This window comes from Salmo salar, chromosome ssa08 (genome assembly GCF_905237065.1).
Source record: "Salmo salar chromosome ssa08, Ssal_v3.1, whole genome shotgun sequence".
Classification (NCBI taxonomy): Eukaryota; Metazoa; Chordata; class Actinopteri; order Salmoniformes; family Salmonidae; genus Salmo; species Salmo salar.
In genome coordinates, this window is record NC_059449.1 from 12,896,962 (window position 1) to 12,924,706 (window position 27,745).

Consider the following 27,745-nt stretch of genomic DNA (forward strand, 5'->3'; position numbering starts at 1 on the left):
TGGCATAAACTGGTCCATAGAAGACTGCGTTGCTGTGGGTCGTGGAGTAGGCCTACTTAACTGTGTGGATACATCTCCACATGTGGAGGTGCTGGCTCCACCACTATCACTAGCAGGCCCGCTAGTTCCTCGAAGCTCCGCTACAGCTAGCTTCACAGTTGGGTGCACAGTTCTCATAAGCCGGTGTAGGTTGTGCATAGAACCGGCTTTATATGAGATTTTGTTTTGGCAAATTCTACACTATGCTCTAACGTTGTCTACATTATTAAAATGCATCCAAATGCTACTGTGCATCCGATTCATTTTCCAGCTGTTGTTTTCACAGCTGTCCTTCCTCTCTCTCCTCGGCTGCTAAGTGTGTGACTGTGAGTGAGTTGGCTCGACCCTCCCTCGCGCATCTTTGGTTCATTGGTTGACACTGCGTGTCTGATTGACAGGAACAACCGGTGAGCCTGTTAGTCTGAGCAGACAGTCAGAACGAATGTGTGTGCGCTTGAGCATTTAGGCCTATATTATTTTATACATTTTTTGTTGTTCTTTGAATTAGTTCATTCTATTAATTTAAATCTTTTGATTATTCATATCTTTATCTTTTTATTTTTTTTATAAATAAATTCGGCTCTTCTGATATGCGAGCAGGCCACCAACATTCACCTACAAGAGCTACAAGAGCTCTTAGAGCCGACTCGTTTCGCGAACGGCCCATCACTAGTTTGTGAATGTGAGAGCAGTGTGAGAAGTCAATGCACTGTGAATGATTGCCCTTCACACAATTGTTTTCTATACAAAACAAGGATTTTAGCCCTGTATTTCAACACCTCTTTTTATCCTGCCTAGTCCATATGATCAAAGGACTAGGCTATTCCATCCTAAACAATAATAATTGAATGGCAATGTAAAACCATACAAACAGACAACTGTGTCCACCCAAATCCTGTTAGACGATCAACTACCATGACTGAAAAGGACTGTTAACAATGTCACCTGTTTTAAGGAGCTCTGTGCCAGCTGCCATTCTCATCACATGGCCTGAGTTGGAGCAGCTATTTGCCGTGTTATTAGTCTCTGTTGTAAAAACGAGGTAAACCTGTGTTCTTGGTCATGGCAGACTAAGTAGACTTCTCATAGCGGATGAGGAATTGACATTTTAGAATATGTTTATTTGCACATTGTGTATTGTGAAAAATATATGCACACAGTATCATTTCTACTTTTTTTTTACTGTCTATCCTGAACTTTATGGTTACCTGATACCTTTGTAAACAACCAACTCATTGTGTATTTATTATTACTTTTATTATTACGTTTTATTATTTCTCTATTTTCTTTCTCTCTGTATTGTTGGGAAGGGCTGTAGTATGCATTTTCCTGTTAGTCTACACCTGTTGTTTACGAAGCATGTGACAACATTTGATTTGAACTGTGGCAGGTGCTGGCTAGTAGAAATGAACAAGGTAGATGGGGACATCTAGTGCTTATAATTTGAAGTACATCTCCTGAGAAATTGCTCAGTTTACTATGAATCTTTCAGACAGTCTCAGTGGTATTTCTCTGTCTCTATGCTGTAGAGAACATATAATGTGTTTGGACTGTGTGCCAATATTCAAATATCAAACTTGGGGATTAATTCAAAGATGTGAAACACCCAAAATAGGATTCAAAATACTACCTCAGCCATTTGATTTCCTAGATGCAATGGTAGGCTATACTGTAATAAAGATAGTATTAAATGTATGTGCTTTTTTATCTATGCTTCACAATAGATATAAAAGTAAGTCTTTATGTTTTTACTCATGATCAAAGGTGTGATGAAGACTTGTCCACTGGAGGTCGACTTTAGGCAGCCATGTCAAAACCAAACTATCATCGTCAAACAAACGGTCACAGAGGCTGGTTGTGGTGAGTCAGACCATTCTGCTGTAAATGAGTGGTCTTTACTGGCTAACTGTTCTTTGTCTAACAAGATAATAGCTGTGGAACTACCATGCCCCAAGGAGACGAGGCGGGAGACTGTCTTGTCTTCACCCGAGTCAGGTGCGAGTCACACACGGGTGGCGCAACAGGGTGGGCGGGAAGAGTTCATACAGTATGGAAATCAGATTACCTTGAAGAGAAAAATAGAAATTTGCATATCTAATCATTACTTCTAGCTGAATAACTACAACATTTGTTTTTACACAACTCAACCGTTAGTAGGCTAATATGTAAAGTAGTAGGCTTCCTTTTCATTTGTACGTGCTTCAACAACAAAAAAACTGTTTCTGCCTGTCTCTGCAAGCCGTAACATGTATTGAATGACATGGGTGAACTAGTATCATCACTATGGGCGGCCGTCTGGGTATCTATGGGCAAATAGCGGTGCTCTGGATGTTGTTTTTTAAAACGTTTTATGGATAACAGCTTCCCCAATACGCACAAGAGAACACTGTGACCACTCACTCCGTTAGGCTACAATTCTTTGTGTTCGGGTCGCAGTGGTTTTACTCAGACATTGTGGTGAGGAGAGAAACTTTTGTTGCGGTCTGTCAACTCCACTCCACTCAGTTCAGTTGTTCTGAATTCCGGGGCACCATCTCCGTTTGTGATACCGCTTTTGCCAGACAATTCAGTTCCTGTTGTTGACATTCGGGTCGGGCTACTGTCGGTGCGGACAAGGTAGGGAGCTATAGCCTAACTACCCCTTATATTCTACAAAATGACATTAACACAAACACAGTTGTAGAAAGTTATACTCTGTGGCCGGCGTAGGCCTACTTCGGGTTTTCCCAACTCGTAAAGACCCAACTTTACGCCCCAGCCGAGACTGTTTACAAGGCAAATTAATTTCCCACCTCAGTCAATACTTTTTTTAATAACACGTTTCTAATTTGCCGGAAATTACCAGGCGCCGCAGTGTTCTCATCTCCTATGGCTGAAGGCAGAAGAGAAGAGGAGGAGTTGAGGGATATACGGAACCGAAATCAAGCAACAGGTATGTCCACTTGTCAACAATCTATCGCCAAGGTCAATCTCTTGTAATTTTGATACAGCGTCTCCTGAAGTAGGCTACATGTGTGTGACACTTTGGGGCAATATCATTTCAAAACGTGGACTTTTACCTTTTAACCCATGAACATGACAACTTGGAACAGTGTTCCATCATGAAACATATGGTTAAGTGTGTAGGAAATTATACAATTTAGCTGAAAATTGAATTCATATAACTTATTGTTATTGTTGTTGTAAAGAAAATGTTATGCAATTCTACAAATTGTTCCATTCCATTGAGCTGAGATCTTTTTTGTTGCAGTTTTGAAGCTAATTTCCAGAAATTCTATGCATTTTGCCATGGCTAATGCTGTGTTCCTCTGCTCAAACATATCAAAATCAGTGGGCATGTGTCCTGAATGCCCAGTTTAAAAAATATTATATTCTCTCTGATTGTCTAGCTTTTATTTGATTGTTAGTTCTCAAATATGATATTATTCAAAAATATAAATAGTAAAATATATTTTTGGCCTGCTTTCTATCTGGTTTTGATCATTTAAGTTGACACTGAAACTGTTTTTCCATCTGAAAATTACTACTTCAGATGGTAGAGTCCAATCAACAAGAACAGCTAGCATGCTAACTGTTCTTGTAGACTTCCAGTCATTGCACTAACACTAGTTAGCGTTGGCTCGCAAAACTACCTTTAACTTCCTTCATACTTGATGCAGAGACATACAATGGTATCAACGATTGTATTCTGTTGCAGCTAGCGATTTTCCTAAATAACAATTGGTCACATAAAAAATATCCAAGAAGTTTCTATATAAAATAATAGTACACAAACCCAAAGTTTGAAAACCCTTGCTCTATCTCACTTCTCTCATGCCTTCTAGCAACTCCAAATCAGTTTCTAGTGCTATATAGAAATAAACCCTAGTTCTGTTCTGCACCATTACAGTATCCAGCTGCTATGGTTGACACAATGCTCTCACCACGTCATTCAGTGAAAGTATACTTTTATACAGCAGCTGGTAGCAACTACCTGTGTGTATCAGATACAGCAGTCAGTTAACAGTGCTACAACCACAAGGAAATGGTCTGGAAAACCCTGAAACTGCCAACCAGACAGGAAGGATGACACAACAAATTGTACATGTCCCGACACTTAAAATATTCCTCATCTCATTCCAGCCAAGCTGTGTCACTTGGTGCTAACTGTGTTGCTGGAAATGCATCTGGAAAACCACTGGCACTTGGCAGACAGGTTGATCCTGTTCATTTTGGCTCTATATATTTCTGCTTTGTCGTTTTATTTCCTGATGAAATCACTTCTAAAATGTATTCATATCTCTTATGCCACACAATCTTCGTGTATATCAAGAGAAAGGGTTGTAAATGAATACATGTATGTAGGCTTTATCCTGGACTTCCTGACGGGCCGCCCCCAGGTGGTAAGTGTAGGCAACAACACGTCTGCCAAGGCTGATCCTTAACACTGGGGCCCCTCAGGGGTGTGTACTTAGTCCCTCCTGTATTCCCTGTTCACCCACGACTGCATGGCCAAACACGACTCCAACACCGTCATTAAGATTGCTGATGACACAACAGTGGTAGGCCTGATCACTGACAACGATGAGCCAGCCTATAGGGAGGAGGTCAGAGAACTGGCAGTGTGGTGCCAGGACAACAACCTCTCCCTCAATGTGAGCAAGACAAAGGAGCTGATCATGGAGTACAGGAAAAGGCGGGCCGTACAGGCCCCCCATTAACATCAACGGGGCTGTAGTGGAGCGGGTCGAGAGTTTCAAGTTCCTTGGTGTCCACATCACCAATGAACTATCATGGTCCAAACATACCAAGACAGTCGTGAAGAGGGCACGACAAAACCTTTTCCCCATCAGGAGACTGAAAAGATTTGGCATGGGTCCCCAGATCTTCAAAAGGTTCTACAGCTGCACCATCAGGAGCATCCTGACCGGTTGCATCACTGCCTGGTATGGCAACTGCTCGGCATCTGACCGTAAGGTGCTACAGAGGGTAGTGCGAACGGCTGGTACATCACTGGAGCCAAGCTTCCTGCCATTCAGCACCTATATAATAGGCGGTGTCAGTGGAAAGCCCATAAAATTGTCAGAGACTCCAGTCACCCAAGTTATAGACTGTTTTCTCTGCTACCGCACGGCAAGTGGTACCGGAGCGCCAAGTCTAGGACCAAAAGGCTCCTCAACAGCTTCTACCCCCAAGCCATTACACTGCTGAACAATTCATAAAAATCGCCACCGGACAATTTACATTGACACCTGCCCCCTCTTGTACACTGCTGCTACTCGCTGTTTGTTTGTTACCTATGCATAGTCACTTCGCCCCCACCTACATGTACAGATTACCTCAACTAGCCTGTACCCCTGCACACTGACTCCGTACCGGTGCCCCCTGTATATAGCCTCATTATTCTTATTGTGTTACTTTTTATTTTAGCCTACTTGGTAAATATTTTCTTCTTCTTGAACTGCACTGTTGGTTAAGGGCTTGTTAGTAAGCATTTCACAGTAAAGTCTACACTTGTTGTATTCGGCGCATGTGGCAAATAAAGTTTGATTTGATTTTAGTCATTGCATTTGGTTTGCTATTTTACATTTCAATGGCTGTTGGTATATTGAACTTCCCCTCGCCTTTGAATTCTGATTCTAAACGTGGTTCTATGCCGAGCAATTTCCAATCTAACAATGTGTTTGGACCCATAGAATGGTTAGACCTTCCTAGTGTAGGTAGGGGAGAAATAAGCAGCAACACCTGTTGAGCAAACACCTGACTTCCCAGAAAAGACACACCCCACCCCACCCAACACAAGCCTCCATGCCCAGTGTGTTAGTTCAGGCCTGGGTTAACTGCAGCTGTCTGTATGGGGAGATCAGACTGATCCTATGGGCAGGTGGGTTGACTCTGTACAGAGTGATGGAACAGGCGAGCAGGAACTGTTGTCTTGTAACTTGATAATGGTGCCAACTGCCAACTCTACTGCACATGTGTGTAGGCTAGCTAGGCTATATCATATGAAGTTATTTCTGTCACAAGCTGAGATTAGCCTATTAAGGCTTCAGTATACAGTATATGCTTGTCACTTTTTAAGAGTAATATACATTATCTCATATTACTCATATGCCATGCACCGTATGATGCCATATGTTATCATTGATGATAACTTTGTGCATACTGTTCTTCATCGGCATTTTCAATTGGCCAAAGTTTAACCTCCTTGCATTGAGCAAGATCTCCGTTAGACTGTCATCTCCCCCCAAACATCCATGGATGACTCCTCTTTGACATCACCTAATCATGTCTTGACATGAGTCATGTTAATCAGCTCCTGACACTGTGTTATTCATAGGTGACATGATAATGTCTGTCTGTTTTTCATGCAAGGATGGAGCGCTCCACATTCACAATGTTATGTTTTTATAGCCGTAGACATAATATCTGTTCCACCTGACTGTTTATTATTCCAAGCAGAATATAATATATATATAACCATTTGAGATTCAATACATGAACATGGACACAGCACAACCCCCCCATGTAACTTAGACCCCCTCCTCTCTCTCTCTGTCTCTCTCTCACCCTCGGGTGGTTGTAGGAGTATGGAGAAGGAGGAATTCATATTTTGTCTTCCTTTGAAGAATCGTGTCTCCCTTAGCTGAGGCTTATCACTTAATACAAATCCAACCATCATTAGTATTTGGCAATTAAACTGTCTATTTCCAAAAAGGCATATTAGATTTTAATTGACTCATCCCATTTTTGTCCCGTTGTAAAATATTAGCTTCCCCACTCGACGTCGACAAATCCATTTCTTATCAATTTGACTCCACATGGAGGCAGCGTAATGACAGCCGTGAAAAGCTCTTTTCTTTTGTGTGATGAAAAGGCTCTCAAATATTAATGCGGAGCCTGTTTCCCTTGTAGCAAATGAGATGTACATATTAATGTGCTGTAGAACCACAACAGAGAAAATAGATGTGCAGTGCACAAAAGCTGGTATTTCAATATCACCCAGAATGCTTCACTCTTTCTGGCAGATAGTTTATCGTTGATTAACGATAATAATGATAAATTGATGTTCAATAATTGACAGTGTATTTCTACTGGCTAGTCCAACTGACCTGTCTTCAGAGTGCTTCAGAGGGGGGGGGGTTGTGCTGTGCTCAGTGCAAAACAAGTATGAAAGTGTATGCACTCACTACTGTAATTCGTTCTGCATGAGAGCATCTGCTAAGTGAATACAATTTAAACAAATGTATTTCTGCCAGATAGTTTATCATTGGTTAACATAATAACATGCTGTTCAATAATTGACACACAATATTGACTTGGTTCCTTATTTCTACTGGCTAGTCCAACTGACCTGTCTGGTCCATGGGTTTGACTTCCTATAGAACATCTCTCAAAACTGACCCACAATGGGTCTGGATTGGACACAGTTAATGTGCAGCTGTTGCGTTCACCCACCAACCCACTTACCCAGCCATTAACCCCCAGCCCACCCTAAATCATTTCAAACATTCCCTTTGAGAAAGTATAGGGAAGACTTTGATCCTACCCTATGAGGACATCAGTGTCTGTTCTGCCTGTGTGGGAAGTAGGATACAAGGATATGAAAACCCATGGAAGTCTAATGGGGTTTTGGGAAGAAGCAGAAATTCCTGCGCTGTATAAATAAACCCAGAATATGAGAGCTCACGTTCCTGAACATGCCATGTTACCGGGGTCGGGATATAGAGGAAGATGCTTCTTCATGGACTGACTAGGGATGGGAACTAGCCCCTTGTCTCCACACAGCTGTGCCTTCATAGCCTAGCCCCACCCTCCATGGGCTGTAACCTTACTTCTGACCTCTCTGGTTGGTTTGAAGTCCTGGGCCTAGCTTGCAAATGAACAGATAGGCTTTTTTTCTACACTCCCTCTTACCACTTGTTCTTTACAGAGGGCTGCCCCAGTTCTGAGTGATGTTAGCATGTGTCATAGTGAGTCGTTTTGTGGTGTTTCTGTATGGGTTCCCTTCAATGGATATTATTGTAGCTGGTCTTTTAGCAAGCAAATCAGCTTTAAAACCATATCTCTGTTTCTTTTCTCTTTAATGAGATACAGACAGTTGTTTTGCATCCTCTCTTGTTTTGTTGCTTCTTTTTGGTGTTAAAAATGACATTTATTTCATATTCAATAGGCTATCTATCTAAACTAATCTTATATTTGTATTTATTTATTGTGTCTTTGTCCATAACCTGTCATGGGATATTTACTATTGGAAGCCCTCCATAAAAGCCTTCAGAAGGAGGAGTCCATGACCTGGCAAATGTCTCTGTCCCACCACTCAGAGAAAGAGGGTTGAGCCTTTTCACTAAGCCAGCAATAACAAGTATCTAAGGAAAGTACTTCTATGGATGGAGTGCTTTTATGCCTCGTTTCTACAGCTATATCTTATCTAAAATAAAAAGTGAAAGTGTGTTTCATAATGGTCGCACGACCTGCTGAGTGACTTCTAGGAAAGAGGATATGTTATGGATCAGTTGGTAGAGAATGGTGCTTGCAACACCAGGGTTGTGGGTTCGACTCCCACGGGCGGAACAGTACGAAAAAGTATGTACTCACTACCGTAAGTCGCTTTGGATAAGAACGTCTGCTAAATGACTAAAATGATGTGGCGCTATGTCTGGATGTACTATCTATGATGGATTGGAATAGAGTAACAGTTGACTCCACCTTCTAATCCAGCAAAACATAGTCCCACATAGTGCCAAGGTTTTTAATATGTAGCCTACTTCCTAACACTAACGTAGACCGATGATCAAATAATAGAGCTATGCATGTTTCCAGAGCAGGGAGTGGTGCTACAATAGGGAAATACAAGGATCCTGCCAACAGAGATGTAGCGTCAGAATGGGTGTGCCCACCATTAACACCCTGCCAATAGGGAAGACGGACAGAAAGACACACAGTATTGTGCTCTCTCTGACACAGGAAGACAACATGTTCATTTGATCCTGTTAGATTAACACAGGTGTTGGGCTGGGGGAAAAAACAGAACAACCCCTATAATAACATAAATATGCACTCAGTGACCTTGTTCAGTTGGTAACAAGCAAGGCCAGAAGAAAGCCTGGCATATTTGTATTTTGTGTGAACTGTGCCTTTTAAGAGCAGAGGGTCATTTTTTTTGTAGTGTTCCATGGACCTTTTTCAGTAGAGCAGGAGAGTGACAGTAGAGTGGTACTTCCTGAATGGCCACATTCCATTTGATCACATTGGCCAAGTCAACACACCAGCCAGTAGGGAGAGAGAGAGACCCCTCCCTTTCTCTGTTGTCGTTCGTGGTCATGGAGTTTGTTTCTTTACACAGTAACACACAGCATGGAAAAGTAGGGAGGGACTAGAAGGAAATAATACACACCATTTTGGTTGACATTTGTGAAATGTGTTTAAAACGTTAACAGGTAGGAGCATCTCTTGTTGCTATGTTTCGCTGTGAGATTATGTTGTCAGTACAATTCACAGTAGGGATTGCACTGTATTCCAACTGACAGCTCGGTAACTTGTAAATGAAGCGCATGTTGAATATTGAAAATCCACTAAATATTGAATCCTATTCATTGTTCCGCTGCACTTGCCTTTGACCAGTGTGTGTATGGCATTGTATCTACCGGTATGTAAATGTCAAAGGATTTCCTCTTGGAAAACCTCTCTTCATTCTGTCTTTGTCACTGTAACTGAGGCAGGTAAACAATCTCTCACAGACCAAAGTGCAAAATGTGTGAAAATGTGTCTGAGGATTTGATTCACTAACAAACTGTTACTTCCTTTTACCTTTTTTGTTTCATAGTGAGGTAAAAATGTTATATTTACATTTGAGTCGTTTAGCAGACACCCCTTTCCAGAGCGATTTACAGTTAGTGCATTCATCTTAAGATAGCTAGGTGGGACAGCCACATAGCACAGGCATAGAGAGTACATTTTTCCTCAATAAAGTAGCGTTCAGTAGAGTCCGTAACATAAGTTTGAGGCAGTAGCATATGGAAGATAGCAAGTGTGGTGTTAGACATGAACAGTATTATACTGGTTGTAAGAGAATGAGGCGATGGCGTCAGGTCTTTAGCAGGATGCTAACAAAAATGAGCATCAAAATATTAAGATGGCTTAATGCATGATTTTTAACACAAAGGCATCCTAATAACCTCGTATGACCTACTTGTCTGATTTATTTTAGTTCCTATGGCACAAAGGCCTCATACACTCATATACTCTAGTATAGTCAAATGAATGTAAATGTTTGCTTAGCTGTTGTGCTCTGTGGACCGCTAGCCAGTCCACCTCCTCAGAGAGCTCCAGACGTGGCACTCAGTCAGAGTCTGAAAACCTGGTCACTGGTTGAAAGTGAAGGAAATAAATAATACAGGTAATTCAAGTGTATTGTATGACTTTGAACCTGTGATCACTGATGGCGCCGACAGACATGGCAGCTCTGCTTCTAGCTCCTAAGCAATTTTGCAGTATTTTTGTTGTTTTGTTATTGTTGTGTATTGTTAGATATTACTGTGCTGTTGGAGCTAGGAACACAAGCAATTCACTATACCCACATTAACATCTGTTAAATATGTGTATGTGACCAATAAAATTTGATTTACTTAGAATTGATCCCACTTCAGAGACAAAAAAGGGTTGGCTACGGTATAATGGTAATGTGATATTGGGCTTCAATCATACACGCTTTGGAGAATTACAAGATGAATATCTAGCCATTGATCAGTATCTCAAATACAGCTAACATATCTTAAATCTGATGACATAACTTTGGAATGATGTCTGTTCAGTATCTTTTGCGAAGATTTCATATATGGAAATAAGACATGACACATTTATGACAACTTATGACACAGTTATGACACCTGTACAGCATGTCCTGGGCGAATGCTCGCTCCATCTGAAATGTGGTTTGTCTAGAAGGGATACAGCTTTTGTCAACATTTATTTTTCATAGCAGGTTTAGGAGAACTTGCGCAGCTGGTTAGGACATTAACGTAGTAGGTTAGGAGAACTAGGTTAAGGTTGGGCAAGGGTTAGGGTTAGCTAAAATGCAAAATAATTTCACTTTTAACGTCAATTTGACAAAAGCTGTATCCCATCTAGACATGACCCTGAAATGTCAGACGTCCAGAATAAGCCATTGAATGTGTGAATGAGGGAGAGCTCATTTTAGAATGAGGGAGAGCCATTCTTTCCATACATATTGCTCATGGTCCCCTATTTACATATGATTTTCTTTATACAGATCATGGTTCAGATATAATGTCTGGCTTGATGAAATAAAGATGAGAGCATTAACAAAACAATTATTTGTGTTTAGAAATGTTTTTTTGTTTTTGTTTTTAGATGCTTTTGCTATTTGCATGTCAATGTCATTCTTTGTAACTGGTTGATCAAGAACAGACTAGAATGTTGAGCCAGCTGAATGTAGTTATTCACGTTTTTGATGAACGGCAAGAAGGTATACAAAGTCCATAGTTATTTCGTTCACTTGTCCTGTGTCCTTGTACCTGCAGCTTGCTTTGTTTGTATACAAAATTAGGGTCTTTTCTTAGTTATAAATTGATCTTTCAAATGTGACCGTTAAAACTAAAACACTGGTTACTTTTCTTTTCAGATAGAACAGAGAGGAATAAGTCTGAGGCTCTTCATTCCAGGTAAGTTATCCATATCATTGAATTACATATTGGTCAATTACATATTTCAATATGTCTATCTTGCTCAATACCGAGAAGGAAAAGTGTTAATATTGTGATAATGTTGCGTGCTCCAGAATAAACCCTGGGTTGTTCCAGCTCTACCTAGACACCTCTGTTGCTCCACGGCTCTGTCAGGACTGCAGTGGCCAGAACACTGTCTCTTTAACAGGCAGTTCTGCTGAGGGAGAGTTGTGAATGGTGCAGGGTAGCAAACAATGCGCTGATCCATCCTCTTTGACGGACGGTTGGACACTGTGTCCACTGTGTCCGAAGGTCAGAGCTTTTTGAATGGGGGACAAAACCACACTGACTCAGTTGTTGACGCCCCCAGAGCCAAGTTGGTTACCGTCCAGGGTTGGGGTCAATTCCATTTCAATTCAGTAAACTGACTGCAAAGGAGAAGGAGGCTGGTGGGAGGAGCTATAGGAGGATGGGCTCATTGTAATGGCTGGAATGGAATAAATAGAACGGAGTCAAACGTGGTTTCCAGATGTTTGATGTGTTTGATACCTCAATTTATTCCATTCCAGCCATTACAATGAACCTGTCCTCCTATAGCTCCTCCCACCAGCCTCCTCTGTTAAAGTACAACAAACGTCAACTATTGGACGTTTAACCTCCCTATTGTTCTATTTGTTTACGGGCTTAGCTAATCGTCCTAATTATCCACGTGGGGTGGGGTGGGGTGTTGCTGTCTTCCTCCAGATGGTTTACATCACATCTCCAGTTCAGTTAATGAGCAGGGTGTGTTGAAGATGCTGGGCCTATGGGGGTCTGGTCTGGATCCTGTTCATTAAGCACCATACGCAAACAGAAACCTGGAGGGACCACCTGGAATTGTCCAATAAGACATTTTTGTTTTCTGTTGCAAAAATGTTTTAAAACATATTCCATTGTGTGCCCTAATGAACACGAACCCATTCCGTTGAGACTGTGTAGTTGGCCCTTCTGGGAACATATTCTGGCACAGCCTGGGAGGGGTGCGGTGTCAGCTCCAACACTACCCTAGTCAGGAAGTCAGATCAGACCTGGGTAATCAGATCAGCAAGAGGGGTCGTTATATTGCAGAAGTGCACTTTTGGACACCCCCTGGGCTTGGTAGATGTATGTGGTGGCCAGAGGAGGAGGTGTTAGACTTGGGCTATTTCTGAGTCATTGTTACAGTAACAGATGGACGATGCCTAAGGATATTCAGTGGATTGGATCTGCGTCCTGCTGCGTTTTAAGGGTTTTCTGGAGAGGGATTGTGGAAAGTTGCAAGCGGGGTTGAACTCTTCAAAGGGCTTGCTTTTTTAATGATTGTCCTCTTTCTTGTGCCTGCGTCTCTGGTACTTCTCTCATTCTCACGTTGATTACTGGCGAATAACAGGCGCATGTACCGGAGGTAGGCTCTTCTTTTGGTTGCTGTATGCAGCAGTAGCTGTGTTGTGTGGATTGGAGTTGACGATAGAGGATGTGGCCGTCCCAGTGGCAACTGCAGTGCAGAGAGGACCACTGCCGCTAAAGAGGTTTGATGCAACTATCAACGCTGTTGTTATCATCCTTTGGTGTTACTCTGCACTTATTCAGGTCTTTTAGAGGTAAAGGGGTATATATTATCTATTTTACTTTATCACATATGAAGTCTAGGATACCTATGAATGACAATTCAAATGCCAGGATTATTTGCTGAGATTGTAATTTATTTTTGTTGAGAATTCCTCTGTTCTGGTTCAAGCCAATAAAGGGGGCTGGTTGGCTTGTGGATAATTGGCACTGTCTATCCATTGTAGTAATCCGGTGGAGTCTGACTGTTGCCAGCATTATACTTTGCTTTCTCAGGTTGTATAAATGTAAGAAATCGTATTTTCCAGTCAAACTCTCCTCTCCTCAATGGTAACTCTTCTCTCTTCCAGCCAAGGACCTCTGTCCTCAATACGAGCTGCCATCAAGCGAAGTGAGTTTCTTATTGTTGAGTTTGTCCATTATTTGGTATATTCTCATACTTTTATATTGCACCTAGCGTGATTAAAGTATGTCTATAACAGAGGTGGCTGGTGGGAGGAACTATAGGAGGATGTGGCTCATCGTAATTGCTAGAATGGAATAAATGGAACTGAGTCAAACATGTGGTTTCCATACATTGATGTGTTTGACTCTGCTCCATATATTCCATTCCAATGAGCCTGCCCTCCTATAGCTCCTCCCACCAGCCTCCTCTGGTATATAGCTATTGTACATGATTGAATCCCCCAAGTGTTTTTTTTAATGTCTCTTTCAATTCATTACATATCAGATTGAAAGAGATGAATTTCATATAATTTTCTCCCACAGCGAGAACCAGCACCCAAAGTGAACAGACCAGAGACAGAAGGTAAACAGAGGAGTTTCATAATACTTTATAGTCTGTCTGTAGCTCTCTGACTGAATACAGTTCTACTCTCATTATTCCAAAAATCAAACACCAAATGCTTCAAGGTAAAGTGCACCATGGCAAAGAACTTGTGCTCTACAGTGAAATCCACATTTGTTCATCTGAAACGTACTGATATTAATGTTGGCTTACAGTCCTCAACTCAACTGGTGAATAACCATTAAAGAAAGTAATATGGTCTATAAAATGGCATATTAACAAAATTATGTCCATATATGGTGTTAAAAAAGCTATATAATGATTTATGACAAATGATGGCTACATAAGGCTTTCTGTCAACATAAGACAAGTGTCAACAGTCTGTTGCATGTCATGTTTGGTTGAGGTAGTCTACTGTATTGTGCGTAATGGACTTGTTTGTCTTTCAGACGTCCAGAGACCACCATCCTGTCAGCCGAGCCGCTCGCTGCCAACGGCTGGTTCCCAGGGGCTTCTGGGGGATTTACGGCAGCCCCGCCTCCCTCACAGCCCATCTGGGGAGGGAGCATCCAATCAGATACCCAGGTACTGTTTATTTATCTAACATCAGCCTCTAATACTAGGGGAGACAGCAGCGTGTGTGTTCTGGGCCTGTTCACAGTTTGGGTGTGTTCGGCATGAATTTTAACTTGGATTTTGTTTGATCCACCTTACCATGTTCCTGTGTCTATCACAGTTTTCAGTGTAATGTTTGAGATGATGAACTGCTTTCAAAGCAAACATATAATTTGGCAGTGAAACAAGCATGGCAGGTTCTGCATGCTGTACTACTATAGAACGTCAATCTAGGACGGTAGCAAGCTTGCATGTCGAATACAAGTTATAATAATCACATCGCTACACATTTGCTTGGTGTGTGTGTGTGTGTGTGTGTGTGTGTGTGTGTGTGTGTGTGTGTGTGTGTGTGTGTGTGTGTGTGTGTGTACCTTCTCTCTCGTGTCTTAGCCACCACCATCCTATGACCAGGTGATCAAGGAGAAGACCCAGGAGACCGTTGTCACGCCGACCGCCGCCCCCCGGAGATCCACGACCATCGCCACGCAGACCGACCCTGTGAAGGACGACACCGCCGCTGGCCCAGAATGCACTGCATCCTCACAGCCAATCGAGAACAGACAGTCTACAGGTGAGGCTTATGAGAATGATGATTACAGATGGGTTAGCTGACAACGTCATGAAAACTCTATTGTTGGCAAATATCATATCTTTGTATTACCAAGACTAAAACAATGTAACGTCACTTTTTAGTCAAAGTTTTCATTCGTTTTTTTTTATACATCTAAGTGGTGTGAGTATAGGCTAAATGTATTGTTTATAATCTCTTCCTTCTCAGTGAAAATAAAGCCAAAAAAGCCACCAAGGCCATACTTACCCAAGCCTTTACAAAGTGTCTCTACCACTGCAACAGCTGTATCTGATTCTGGTCTTATCCAAGTAGACGCCACAGCCACTAAGAACCAAACTGACCCCAAGTCAGCCGCAGCCCAACCCAGCCCAACAGATTCCAGCTGTGCAATCCCAAACACCCGGTCTCTCTCTCCATCTGTTTCTGTACACTGGGATGGGCCAATAAAACCTTCTGAACCCAGCACTATCACTACGTTCTTAGAACCTACAGTCCCCTCCTCAACAGTCCCAGTAGCCACTGAACGTCCCATCCCGCTTCCTCGTTCCAAATCCTGCAAACAGACAATCACAGAGGAGGTCAAAGTTCAGACTCTGGTCAGGCTCAGTGACAGTGGTTCCAGCTCTGTAGATGACACAGCAGTCGAGGCTCCTCCCTCGGGGAAGTACCTACAGGAACTATTAGATGTGTTTTGTCCTGAGGACCAATACGACCAGAACACTAGTGACTCTAGTGACAATCAGACGCCAACTGACGGGAGCGACCAAAGCGAGGAAGGTGACGAGGACGGTGACATGGCCGCCCTTCACAGCCAACGTAACATCCGGGCCCGGATCCAGGCCTTTGAGAGCCAGGAGGGCGATGGGGAACCAGAGTTAAAACAACCAGAGCCTCTACCCAGGAACGCGCACCTCAAACCCCCTGTGATTTCAGCCAAACCAGCCCCAGCCCTTGCCCCCAAGCCCTCAATCAAGAAGCCCAGTAATGGCAATAACTACCAGGGGGCGATCTCCATTATCTCCACTCCCTTTATTCCTTCCATCCCAACCCCAGCACCCAGACCCGTGCTCCACAGAAAACCCAGTGTAGTCCCAGAACCCAAGGAACCAGAACCAGAGGCTCCACCCCCCGCCAAGACAGCCATCCTTTCCCGGTCGCGGCTCTCCATAGCGGCCAGAGCCAAGAACCTCTTCCCCCAAGAGGAGGATGAACCCAGGTTGGTACCTCCTATCTCTCCAGAGAAACCTCGCAAGGAGCCGCTGGGACTCAACCTCAACAACCACAACTCAGCCTCCATCACCACCACAGAGGCAGTCAATGAATACATGGACAACCCCATGAGTAAGTACAGCAGCATGCATTTCACCACTGACTTAATTGGTTAACTTAGTAGTATAAGTGTTCTAAGTATAGTTAAAACACATATAAGCTAATTTATAACGCCTGCAGTTTTTTAAATTACATTTTTATTTCACCTTTTTTTAACCAGGTAGGCCAGTTGAGAACAAGTTCTCATTTACAACTGCGACCTGGCCAAGATAAAGCAAAGCAGTGCGACAAAAACAACAACACAGAGTTACACATGGGATAAACAAACGTACAGTCAATAACACAATAGAAAAATCTATGTACAGTTTGTGCAAATGTAGTAAGGTTATGGAGGTAAGGCAATAAATAGGCCATAGTGGCAAAATAATTACAATTTAGCATTAACACTGGAGTGATAGATGTGCAGATGATGATGTGCAAGTAGAGATACTGGGGTGCAAAGAGCAAAAATAAATAACAATATGGGGATGAGGTATTGGGTGGGCTATTTACAGATGGGCTGTGTACAGGTGCAGTGATCGGTAAGCTGCTATGACAGCTGATGCTTAAAGTTAGTGAGGGAGATATGTTTCCAGCTTCAGTGATTTTTGCAATTCGTTCCAGTCATTGGCAGCAGAGAACTGGAAGGAAAGGCAGCCAAAGGAGGAGTTGGCTTTGGGGATGACTAGTGAAATATACCTACTGGAGTGCGTGCTATGGGTGGGTGTTGCTATGGTGACCAGTGAGCTGAGATAAGGCGGGGCTTTACCTAGCAAAGACTTATAGATGACCTGGAGCCAGTGTGTTTGGCGACGAATATGAAGCGAGGGCCAGCCAACAAGAGCCAGCCAACAAGAGCCAGCCAACGAGAGCATACAGGTCGCAGTGGTGGGTAGTATATGGGGCTTTGGTGACAAAACGGATGGCACTGTGATTGACTACATCTAATTTGCTGCGTAGAGTGTTGGAGGCTATTTTGTAAATGACATTGCCGAAGTCAAGGATCGTAGGATAGTCAGTTTTATGAGGGTATGTTTTAGAGGTCGACCGATTAATCGGAATGGCCGATTAATTAGGGCCGATTTCAAGTTTTCATAACAATCGGAAATCGGTATTTTTGGACGCCGATTTGGCCGATTTATTTTTTTAACTTTTAAAAAAAATATCTTTTTATTTAACTAGGCAAGTCAGTTAAGAACACATTCTCATTTTCAATGACGGCCTAGGAACGGTGGGTTAACTGTTTGTTCAGGGGCAGAAAGACAGATTTTTACCTTGTCAGCTCAGGGATTCAATCTTGCAGCCTTTCGGTTACTAGTCCAACGCTCTAACCACCTGCTTTACATTGCACTCCACGAGGTTACGCGAATGCAGTAAGAAACTAAGGTAAGTTGCTAGCTAGCATTAAACTTATCTTATAAAAAACAATCAATCAATCATAATCACTAGTTAACTACACATGGTTGATGATATTACTAGTTTATCTAGCCTGTCCTGCTTGCATATAATCGCTTAGGTACATGTTGCTCCAACCATAAACATCAATGCCTTTCTTAAAATCAATACACAAGTATATATTTTTAAACCTGCATATTTAGTTAATATTGCCTGCTAACATGAATTTCTTTTAACTAGGGAAAATGTGTCACTTCTCTTGCAAACAGAGTCAGGGTATATGCAGCAGTTTGGGCCGCCTGGCTCGTTGCGAACTGTGAAGACTATTTCTTCTTAACAAAGACAGCCGACTTCGCCAAACGGGGATGATTTAACAAAAGCGCATTTGCGAAAAAAGCACAATCGTTGCACGACTGTACCTAACCATAAACATCAATGCCTTTCTTAAAATCAATACACAGAAGTATATATTTTTAAACCTGCATATTTAGCTAAATTAAATCCAGGTTAGCAGGCAATATTAACCAGGTGAAATTGTGTCATTTTGCGTTCATTGCACGCAGTCAGGGTATATGCAACACTTTGGGTAATTTGTCCGAATTTTACGTAATTATGACATAACACTGAAGGTTTTGCAATGTAACAGGAATAACGTTTTGTTTTTGAGATGATAGTTTACGGATTCGACCATAAATGACCTAAGGCTCGTGTTTCTGTGTGTTATTATGTTATTGATTAAGTCTATGATTTGATAGAGCAGTCTGACTGAGTGGTGGTAGGCAGCAGCAGGCTCGTAAGCGTTCATTCAAACAGCACTGTCGTGTGTTTTGCCAGCAGCTCTTCGCAATGCATTGCGCTGTGTATGACTTCAAGCCTATCTACTCCCGAGATGAAGCTGGTGTAACCGATGTGAAATGGCTAGCTAGTTGGCCGGGTGCGCGCTAATAGCGGTTCAAACGTCACTCGCTCTGAGACTTGGAATAGTTGTTCCCCTTCCTCTACATGGGTAACGCTGCTTCGAGGGTGGCTGTTGTGGATGTGTTCCTGGTTCGAGCCCAGGTAGGAGCGAGGAGAGGGACGGAAGCTATACTGTTACACTGGCAATACTAAAGTTCCTATAAGAACATCCAATAGTCAAAGGTATATGAAATACAAATCGTACAGAGAGAAATAGTCCTATAATTCCTATAATAACTACAACCTAAAACTTCTTACCTGGGAATATTGAAGACTCATGTTAAAAGGAACCACCAGCTTTCATATGTTCTCATGTTTTGAGCAAGGAACTTAAATGTTAGCTTTTTTACATGGCACATATTGCACTTTTACTTTCTTCTCCAACACTTAGTTTTTGCATTATTTAAATCAAATTGAACATGTTTCATTATTTATTTGAGGCTAAATTGATTTTATTGATGTATTATATTAAGTTAAAATAAGTGTTCATTCAGTGTTGTTGTAATTGTCATTATTACAAATAAATAAATCGGCCGATTAATCGGCATCGGCTTTTTTGGTCCTCCAATAATCGGTATCGGCGTTGAAAAATCATAATCGGTCGACCTCTAGTATGTTTGGCAGCATGAGTGAAGGAGGCTTTGTTGTTGCGAAATAGGAAGTCGATTCTAGATTTAATTTTGGATTGGAGATGCTTAATGTGAGTCTGGAAGGAGAGTTTATAGTCTAACCAGACACCTAGGTATTTGTAGTTGTCCACATATTCTAAGTCAGAACCGTCCAGAGTAGTGAAGTTAGTCGGGCGGGCGGGTGCGGGCAGCAATCGGTTGAAAAGCATGCATTTAGTTTTACTAGCATTTAAGAGCAGTTGGAGGCCACGGAAGGAGTGTTGTATGGCATTGAAGCTCATCTGGAGGTTTGTTAACACGGTATCCAAAGAAGGGCCAGAAGTATACAGAATGGTGTTGTCTGCGTAGAGGTGGATCAGAGAATCACCAGCAGCAAGAGCGACATCATTGATATATACAGAGAAAAGAGTCGGCCTGAGAATTGAACCCTGTGGCAACCCCATAGAGACTGCCAGAGGTCCGGACAACAGGCCCTCCGATTTGACACACTGAACTCTATCTGAGAAGTAGTTAGTGAACCAGGCGAGGCAGTCATTTGAGAAACCAAGGCTGTTGAGTCTGCCGATAAGAATGCGGTGATTGACAGAGTCGAAAGCCTTAGCCAGGTCGATGAAGATGGCTGCACAGTCCTGTCTTTTATCGATGGCGGTTACGATATCGTTTAGGACCTTGAGCGTGGCTGAGGTGCACCCGTGACCAGCTCGGAAACCAGATTGCATAGCGGAGAAGGTACGGCGGGATTCGAAATGGTCGGTGATCTGTTTGTTAACTTGGCTTTCGAAGACTTTAGAAAGGCAGGGCAGGATGGATATAGGTCTATAACAGTTTGGGTCTAGAGTGTCTCCCCCTTTGAAGAGGGGGATGACCATGGCAGCTTTCCAATCTTCAGGGATCTCAGACGATACGAAAGAGAGGTTGAACAGGCTAGTAATAGGGGTTGCAACAATTGCGGCGGATAATTTTAGAAAGAGAGGGTCCAGATTGGCATTAAAGGTTTTAAACATTGCTAAGAATTTGTTATATTGTCCTAATGCAGGACCTATATGTTAACAAATATTGATGAGTCAACACTGGCCGTCTCTATCTCTGTCTCTGTCTCTCTCCAGACTATATCCCAGTGAACCCTGTGGGTAGTGATGTGGGCGGCGGCGTTTCCTTCAGCAGACAGAGTAACCAGAGTGTAACCAGAAGACCCACCACCATTAGAGTGCCCAGTAAAGGAAAACGTGAGTCTAGTCCACCTGCTCTACTCTCTGAGTAGTGAGTTATGTGGCATACTCCATATCCACATATGTATGACCTTATATAAAGGCCCTCTCATCTCCATCTGGGTCTACGCAAATTAAAAGGTTTTGACATAACCTAATGATGGATTAGATGCTGTTGATTTTTTGTTGTTGCTGGCGAGCCATTTTCTCAAACAAACTGTAAGTGTGTATGTTTGAATGTGTGTGTCTGTGTCTGTGCTTTGGTGTCTTAGTGAGTGTGTACAGTCGACTCCTGATAAGTGAGTCAGTTAATCTGAATTTCAATACTTTATTTACTTCGACACGTAGTTTGAGTATGTTCATGTTCCATTTCAGAGCGTTCATTCATGGCAACACCAAGCCAGTGAATTAGTGCAAAAATACAATAACCCCAAACTTTTGCATGGATTAAGAGTTGACTGTATGGTTTGTACAGTGTGTCCAGTCTAAAACGTTGATGGTTTTCTCTCTCAGTGTTTGATGGGACTTTGGACAACCCTCCTCCTCTCCCTGCACAGAAGCCTGTAGGGTCACTGCCATCCCCCATGACCCGTAAACAAAGCATCTCAACCCGCTTCCCCTTCCAGGTAAGTGCTACCACCTTCTTTCCCCATATACTTCTCCAACAGAAGCACTATTGATCTACAGTAGGCTACCTAGCTTCTCTTCGACTACTAGAAAACAGGAAATACAAGAGATTACTGACATAGTTCTTTCTCCACACCACCACAATACTGCACTCTCTCTGGGGAAGCCAGAGCCAGTCAGTAGCTCCCGGCCCGGCTTGGCTATGACATAACTGGGCTTTTGTGCAGCGAGAAGGCTTAGCTAAAAGGACATAAAAAGACTAGTCAAAGTGCTACTTTGTATTTTTCTTCAGCGTCACTCACGATTCTCTAGTGTCATTTCATTCATGGTGGCTTGAAAACCAGCCCTGTCAGAAGCAGTGCTAAACTAGCCTGACAAACCAGCCTTTTACCTGGCCACCGCCAACATTCACCTCCACCTGTGGTTCTCAACCGCAGACCACACAAAGGGGCCAGTGTAGTGTAAACAATGACTGACTAGTACTGTACAGCTAGCTGTTAGCAGTGACTAAGGAAGGGCACATTGAGCAGTCATTAACTTGGTTGCTATGGTTGCCCTAGCTGCTGAGCGCTGCGAAGGTAGTAGGTGTAGGAAGTCTGTTTTGTTCAGGGGAGGTCATTCAATCCCATGTGGTGTTAAATGTGATCTGGGAGAGATTAGAGAAGTACCCTGGTTGTCATCAATTCACATCTGTTTCTAGACTGCCACGTTGCGTCTTTGAGCATAATAGTAACAACCTTTTTTCTGTTGATTTGAACTGTAGGAGTCCTTTGATTCTGAGTCCATACCGGGCCTCCCTCCTCGGTCAGTAACATCACATCGTGGGTCATTTTAGGGGATAAAGAGGGGTAACGATCCATTGATAACATATTAGATACAGTCCTAGACACATGGCTTTAATTAACTTCATACTGCTGTTGATCTCTTCCAGGCCTGGTGGAGCTAAGGTCCTCCCTCCTCGCCCACCTCCAGCAAAAGTAGGCCCAGGAAGGCCACCCCGGCCCCGGATAAATGGTCCACGTCAATCCCTCTCCACCCGTAGAGCACCAGCTTCATCAGTAGCTCCATCACCCAAGCAGCCCCAGGCTCAGAAGCCCAAGAAGAAGGGACCTGTGCTTCCCCCCAGGCCCAACCCTGGCCACCGTCTCTACAACCAATACACGGTGAGAGCTTAGAGTTTCCACCCCGCTCTGCTGCAGCCCCCAAGGCAGCCTGCTCTGCCCCTTCTGCCCCCGAGGCAGCCTGCTCTGCCCCTTCTGCCCCCAAGGCAGCCTGCTCTGCCCTGCTGCCCCCGAGGCAGCCTGCTCTGCCCCTGCTGCCCCCGAGGCAGCCTGCTCTGCCCCCGAGGCAGCCTGCTCTGCCCCTTCTGCCCCCGAGGCAGCCTGCTCTGCCCCTTCTGCCCCCAAGGCAGCCTGCTCTGCCCTGCTGCCCCCGAGGCAGCCTGCTCTGCCCCTGCTGCCCCCAAGGCAGCCCGCTCTGTCCTTGCTGCCCCCGAGGCTGCCTGCTCTGCCGCCCCCAAGGCAGATCCATGGTGGATTTCAGTGGAACTGTTGTGTACTGTAGTTGTGGCAAGTGTCACATAGTAAGCCTGTGTATGTTTTCTGAATGTTTTCTTTGTCATGTGTGTTGGTCTAGCTTGGACTTCCCCACGGGATAGCAGAGTTTGACTACAGTGGGAGAGACACAGGGGAACTCTCATTCCAGGTAAATCACTGTCTGCATGTTTTGGAGGTTTTGCTTCTAGCAACAACAAGAACATGATATGAGAAAATGTTAATGACTACTGTATTTAAACCTGATTTGATCACTAGTTTTATGGATTTACTTATTTCACCTTACTGTTTTGTAATATTTTTTTTTCTTTAAGGAAAAGACAATTTAGTAGAAGTTAATATCAAATGCTTCTTGATTTTCTCCCACAGAAAAATGAGTTGCTGCTGCTGATCGAGCAGCTCGACCACAAGACCTTTGAATGTCAAGTGGGAGACACCCGGGGCCGAGTCCAGAAGTCTCACATGAAAGTCATCACTCCTCTCTCCAGTGCCCCAACTAAACCAGCTCTGTCACAGGTAATGTCTTCAACCATTTACAATGAGCTGTCAATCAAAACATGTCTGCCCTCTTACTTTCCAGGTAACTTGGCTACCCCTTATTTTGTTTGGCTACCCCTTATTTTGTTTGGCTACCCCTTATTTTGTTTGGCTACCCCTTATTTTGTTTGGCTACCCCTTATTTTGTTTGGCTACCCCCTATTTAGTTTGATTAGCCTATGTTTAGTATATCTAGCGCCAATAGTTTTTTATTTCTTTGTAGCCACATAGGAACTTTCATTGTGAACTTGGAGTATTTTTTTAGTTTAGTCTCTAAATCCCTCTTTTGTACATGTTTCTGTAAATTCCACATATACCTGGATGTGTTTTCTCTTCTTACAGGGTGTCAGCACAGTTGGGTCTCGTAGGGGCAGCAGTGGTCTGCAGGTGCAGGTCCTCCATGACTTCACCCCAGGTACAGAACAGTACCTGCTCTGGCACGCTGACCACCATAACACACAACCTAACAAGTCTCCTATGTCCTATATTAACAAACACATTGGCTATTGGATTGTACACCTTACAATATTTTAAGTCATTTATTAGATTTTAATCATGTCAAATAAATTCCAATATGGCTGGCATGCTTTTACAGCTGTTTTGAGTTCCCCCAAACATGTCCACGCCAAGTAAAGTAACTTTTAGAATCTAGAAGAGGCTCACAAAAAAAGTGTTTACAGATTTGAATCGCCTCAAATAATTTGCAATATGGCTGGCATGTTTTTATTGCTTAGTTCTGTGTTTCCCTCAGCAATTGATATCCACAAAGTAGAGTTCATGCTAGAGTTTGTGTTGTCAGTTGGTGTCAGCAGTGGGATTTGATTGACATGTGTTGTATCCTATCCAGAGGGTCCAGGGGAGCTGGGTCTGAGGGAGGGGGATGTGGTGACCAATGTGGAGCAGGTGGACAGTGAGTGGTACCGCGGCTCCTGTAGAGGCTCCTCTGGCTTCTTCCCTGTCAGCTACGTCAAAGTTATGGTAAGACTTCAGTCAATGTTTCAGCTATAGAGATAGGGCTGGTTTCCAAGACTCAGATTAAGCCTACTCCTGGATGAAAAACTGTTCAATAAATAGTCTCTATTCAAAGTCTTTTGTGTGAGAAACCAGTCCATAAAGTGATCTATAGGATGTATACAAATAAGTCCAGCTATTTAATGTGTTCAATGTGTTTTGATAGATTTTTTTTCTCTCTATTTAGTCAAATGCACCAACACTGACCAACGCAAAGAAGGCAAGGCCCCCCCCTGCAACAGTCAGTGGACCGAGGTGTGTGGCGCGGTTCGACTTCGAGGGTGAGCAGAGTGACGAGCTAACCTTTTCTGAGGGAGACGTGATTCAGCTAAAGGAGTACATGGAAGAGGAGTGGGCGAGGGGACAGATAGGGGCCCGCATTGGAATCTTCCCCATCAACTTTGTGGATATCATAGAGGATCTTCCTCCTCCGCCACAACCACAACGACAGGGATCATTCCCCACCAAGATGGCACTACCTGGTAGGACTTTTAATTCAAGGCCCACTTCTTAGCTTGAAATGGAACATATTAAATGACATATCACAGACTGGGCCTTTAAATCATTAAGGAACCTCGGCTTGAGATGTGTGTCCCTATCTTGACATTGTAAACATAATCAGAGAATTGGAGACATTGGAATTTTCCCACGGAAGTTCATGTCGTTCCGGCATCCAATTTCTGAGGTCGTAGTGTAAGGTCAAAGGTGGCCAGGCCACAAACACAGTGAATTATTTATTTTTGGCACGGGGGATTTTAGCTGTATCGTCACGTATCCTGTACCCCTATTGCGGTTTGTCCACCAGTACAAAAGGTTTCTCTAGAACTAGTCTACAGTGAACTGCCTCCATCTCTCTCGTAATGTGTAGGCTGATACTTCCCTCTGAGGAATGTATGGAATCAGTGCAACAAGTTTATGCTCTGTGTAAGCCCCTGTACTAAGACCTTTTTATTAATACGGTACAGCTCACTCTGTGCGCTACATGTCCTTCTCACTGGCTCTAGCAGTGCACTAGTGTACTCCCACACACTCATTCCCCATTCAGTTTTATGTTCAGCAACTTTCAACACAATATGCTTTCTATCTGAATACCGCTACTGCATTTCTCAGGCATGGTTTCTTCAACCAAGACCCAAGAGGCTGCCAAACCCATACAGGTATGGTTCATGTGGTACTGTTACCGGTCTTTACAACATAACACAAACGAACATCACAATACAGGTGTATGTGTGTCAGTGTCTGGTGTTTGGCCTTAGCTGTAGTCTGGGGTAGCCTAATGACCTCTGTGTGTATATCCAATGATTCATGATTAGAGCTTGTGTATGAGAGTGTCCACTAACATGTATATCCCTGTCTATAGTCTGGTTCGTCAGGAGTGGAGTGGGCCGTGGCTCTGTATGACTTTGTAGGCCAGACAGAAGAGGAACTGTCCTTCCAACAGGGAGACCGTATCCTGGTCACACAGCATGTAGATGCCGAGTGGTGCTCTGGAAGGCTTAACGGTAGAGAAGGATTCTTCCCCACAGCCTTCGTAGAGACCAGCTCAGGTAATAATAGGGCGTTCTTATGGCGCCATCTTGTGGTACGAGTTTTTTATATTTATTTTAAAAATATTTATACTTTTGGTTTAATTCAATTCAAATAACTTTGCCAGGGTGATGATTGACACATGACAAAAAAACAACTACTGATACATTCAAAGCAAAACCCACAGTTTGAATAGGCCTATATATCAGAGGCTGGTGGGAGGAGCTATAGGAGGACGGGCTCATTGTAAAGACTGGAATGGAATGAATGGAACAGAGTCAAACATGGTTTCTGTATGTTTGATACCGTTCCATTAATTCCATTCCAGGCTTTAAAATGAGCCAATCCTCTTATAGCTCCCCCCACCAGCCGCCTCTGATACATACAGATATTCCTGGTCTACTCATAGGGCAGCATAGTAGGACATTTACTATGAATAAACTCTCATTATAAGGACATTTAAGGTACTGATGATTCCCGTTGTCTCTGTCCAGGCAACTCTCCAGTGTTGGACAGACAGCAGAGTGTGACTAATGGGGAAGGAAGCAGAGGTAAAGCGCTGTTCGACTTCACAGCTGAATGTGATGAGGAGCTCTCACTGAAGGTATTTCTACTGTTAACATTCAATAGTTAATTACAACAAAAGAGTTAACATTCTGTTTGTTACAATCAACAGTCAAATATATATATACACACACACTACAGGTACTAGGCCTACAGTATAACTTTCCTTTCTCTTGCTATAGGCGGGGGATATCATCACCAACTTGGAGTCCATTGACGATGAATGGTTCCTGGGAGAGTTGAGGGGGAAGCGAGCGTTGGTGCCTAAAAATTATATCCAAGTGCTGGCATGAGTAATCTACCCTTAACAAAGACACTGGGGCGTGTCTGTGGTTTCATCACGACTAATGTCTTTTGAACTATGGAAATATGAGAACCTGAAAGATGATAGGAAACTGAATATTCCAAAGTGACTTTTTGCCCCACTGGACTGCAGTAGTTCTCTACTTTGAAGCTTAAAACTAGAGTGACCGGACAATCTCCCACAGAAAGCTATTGGGTGTCTTTTTGAATGCAACATTGTTTTTTTGAATAGTATTTATAAATGTGAATGGATCACTTTATTTGGATAGTCCATCTGTATGCGGTCATACTATCTGAGGATAAGCAACTGCTTGCGAAGGTTACGGTAAGGGTTAGGGCTAGTTGAAATGTTACTGATAGTCCATCTGTAGATGCTCTACAGACTATCCAAATAAAGTGTTACCTGTGAAAGTAATGAAATAACTTTGTATGACGATGCATCTGAGAATGGCTGGCTGTAACTGAATTGAACAGGCATTCATAAGAAGTTCCTGCCACAAAACCCTTACAAGCTTTGTTCTAATCCAGATATGCAGTATTTAACATGTTGACCACACCATTGCACATTATATATAGCCGTTGTAGTACAATATTTCCTCAAACTATGAATTGTGGTTCTTACAATACTGCCTGTATGTAGCCCCCTAAAAGCCTTTTCTGGTGGCTAATTGTGCTAAAATGCTCAGCTGGTTCATGAAATAAAGATCTATTTAAGAAATTAAGACTTTTATGAAGTCAATTCTCCTTAACAGGGTCATTCATAACTTTGAGGAAAGTGTCAAAAGGTTTGACTTTCAGAAAAACATATTGGTCAAGTTTAGGCTTTTTTAATTTATTTTTTGTATAATCCTCACAGGGTGGAAA

The 27,745-nt window shown here is 42.9% G+C and overlaps 1 protein-coding gene across 1 annotated transcript; it reads left to right on the top strand.

Annotated features, from left to right (window-relative positions):
- Positions 1-1,955: 1,955 nt before the first annotated feature.
- On the top strand, positions 1,956-27,603 carry LOC106610182 (SH3 domain-containing protein 19-like). Its single transcript, XM_045722738.1, has 21 exons — positions 1,956-2,034; positions 2,885-2,971; positions 11,663-11,702; positions 13,640-13,680; positions 14,058-14,097; positions 14,526-14,661; positions 15,082-15,262; positions 15,470-16,603; positions 20,658-20,777; positions 21,273-21,385; positions 22,150-22,190; positions 22,318-22,549; positions 23,022-23,090; positions 23,309-23,455; positions 23,819-23,891; positions 24,324-24,454; positions 24,675-24,969; positions 25,598-25,644; positions 25,848-26,034; positions 26,509-26,618; positions 26,761-27,603. The coding sequence occupies exons 2-21, from the start codon at positions 2,908-2,910 to the stop codon at positions 26,869-26,871; spliced, it is 3,312 nt and encodes a 1,103-aa protein (XP_045578694.1). The 5' UTR covers positions 1,956-2,034; positions 2,885-2,907; the 3' UTR covers positions 26,872-27,603.
- Positions 27,604-27,745: the final 142 nt, after the last annotated feature.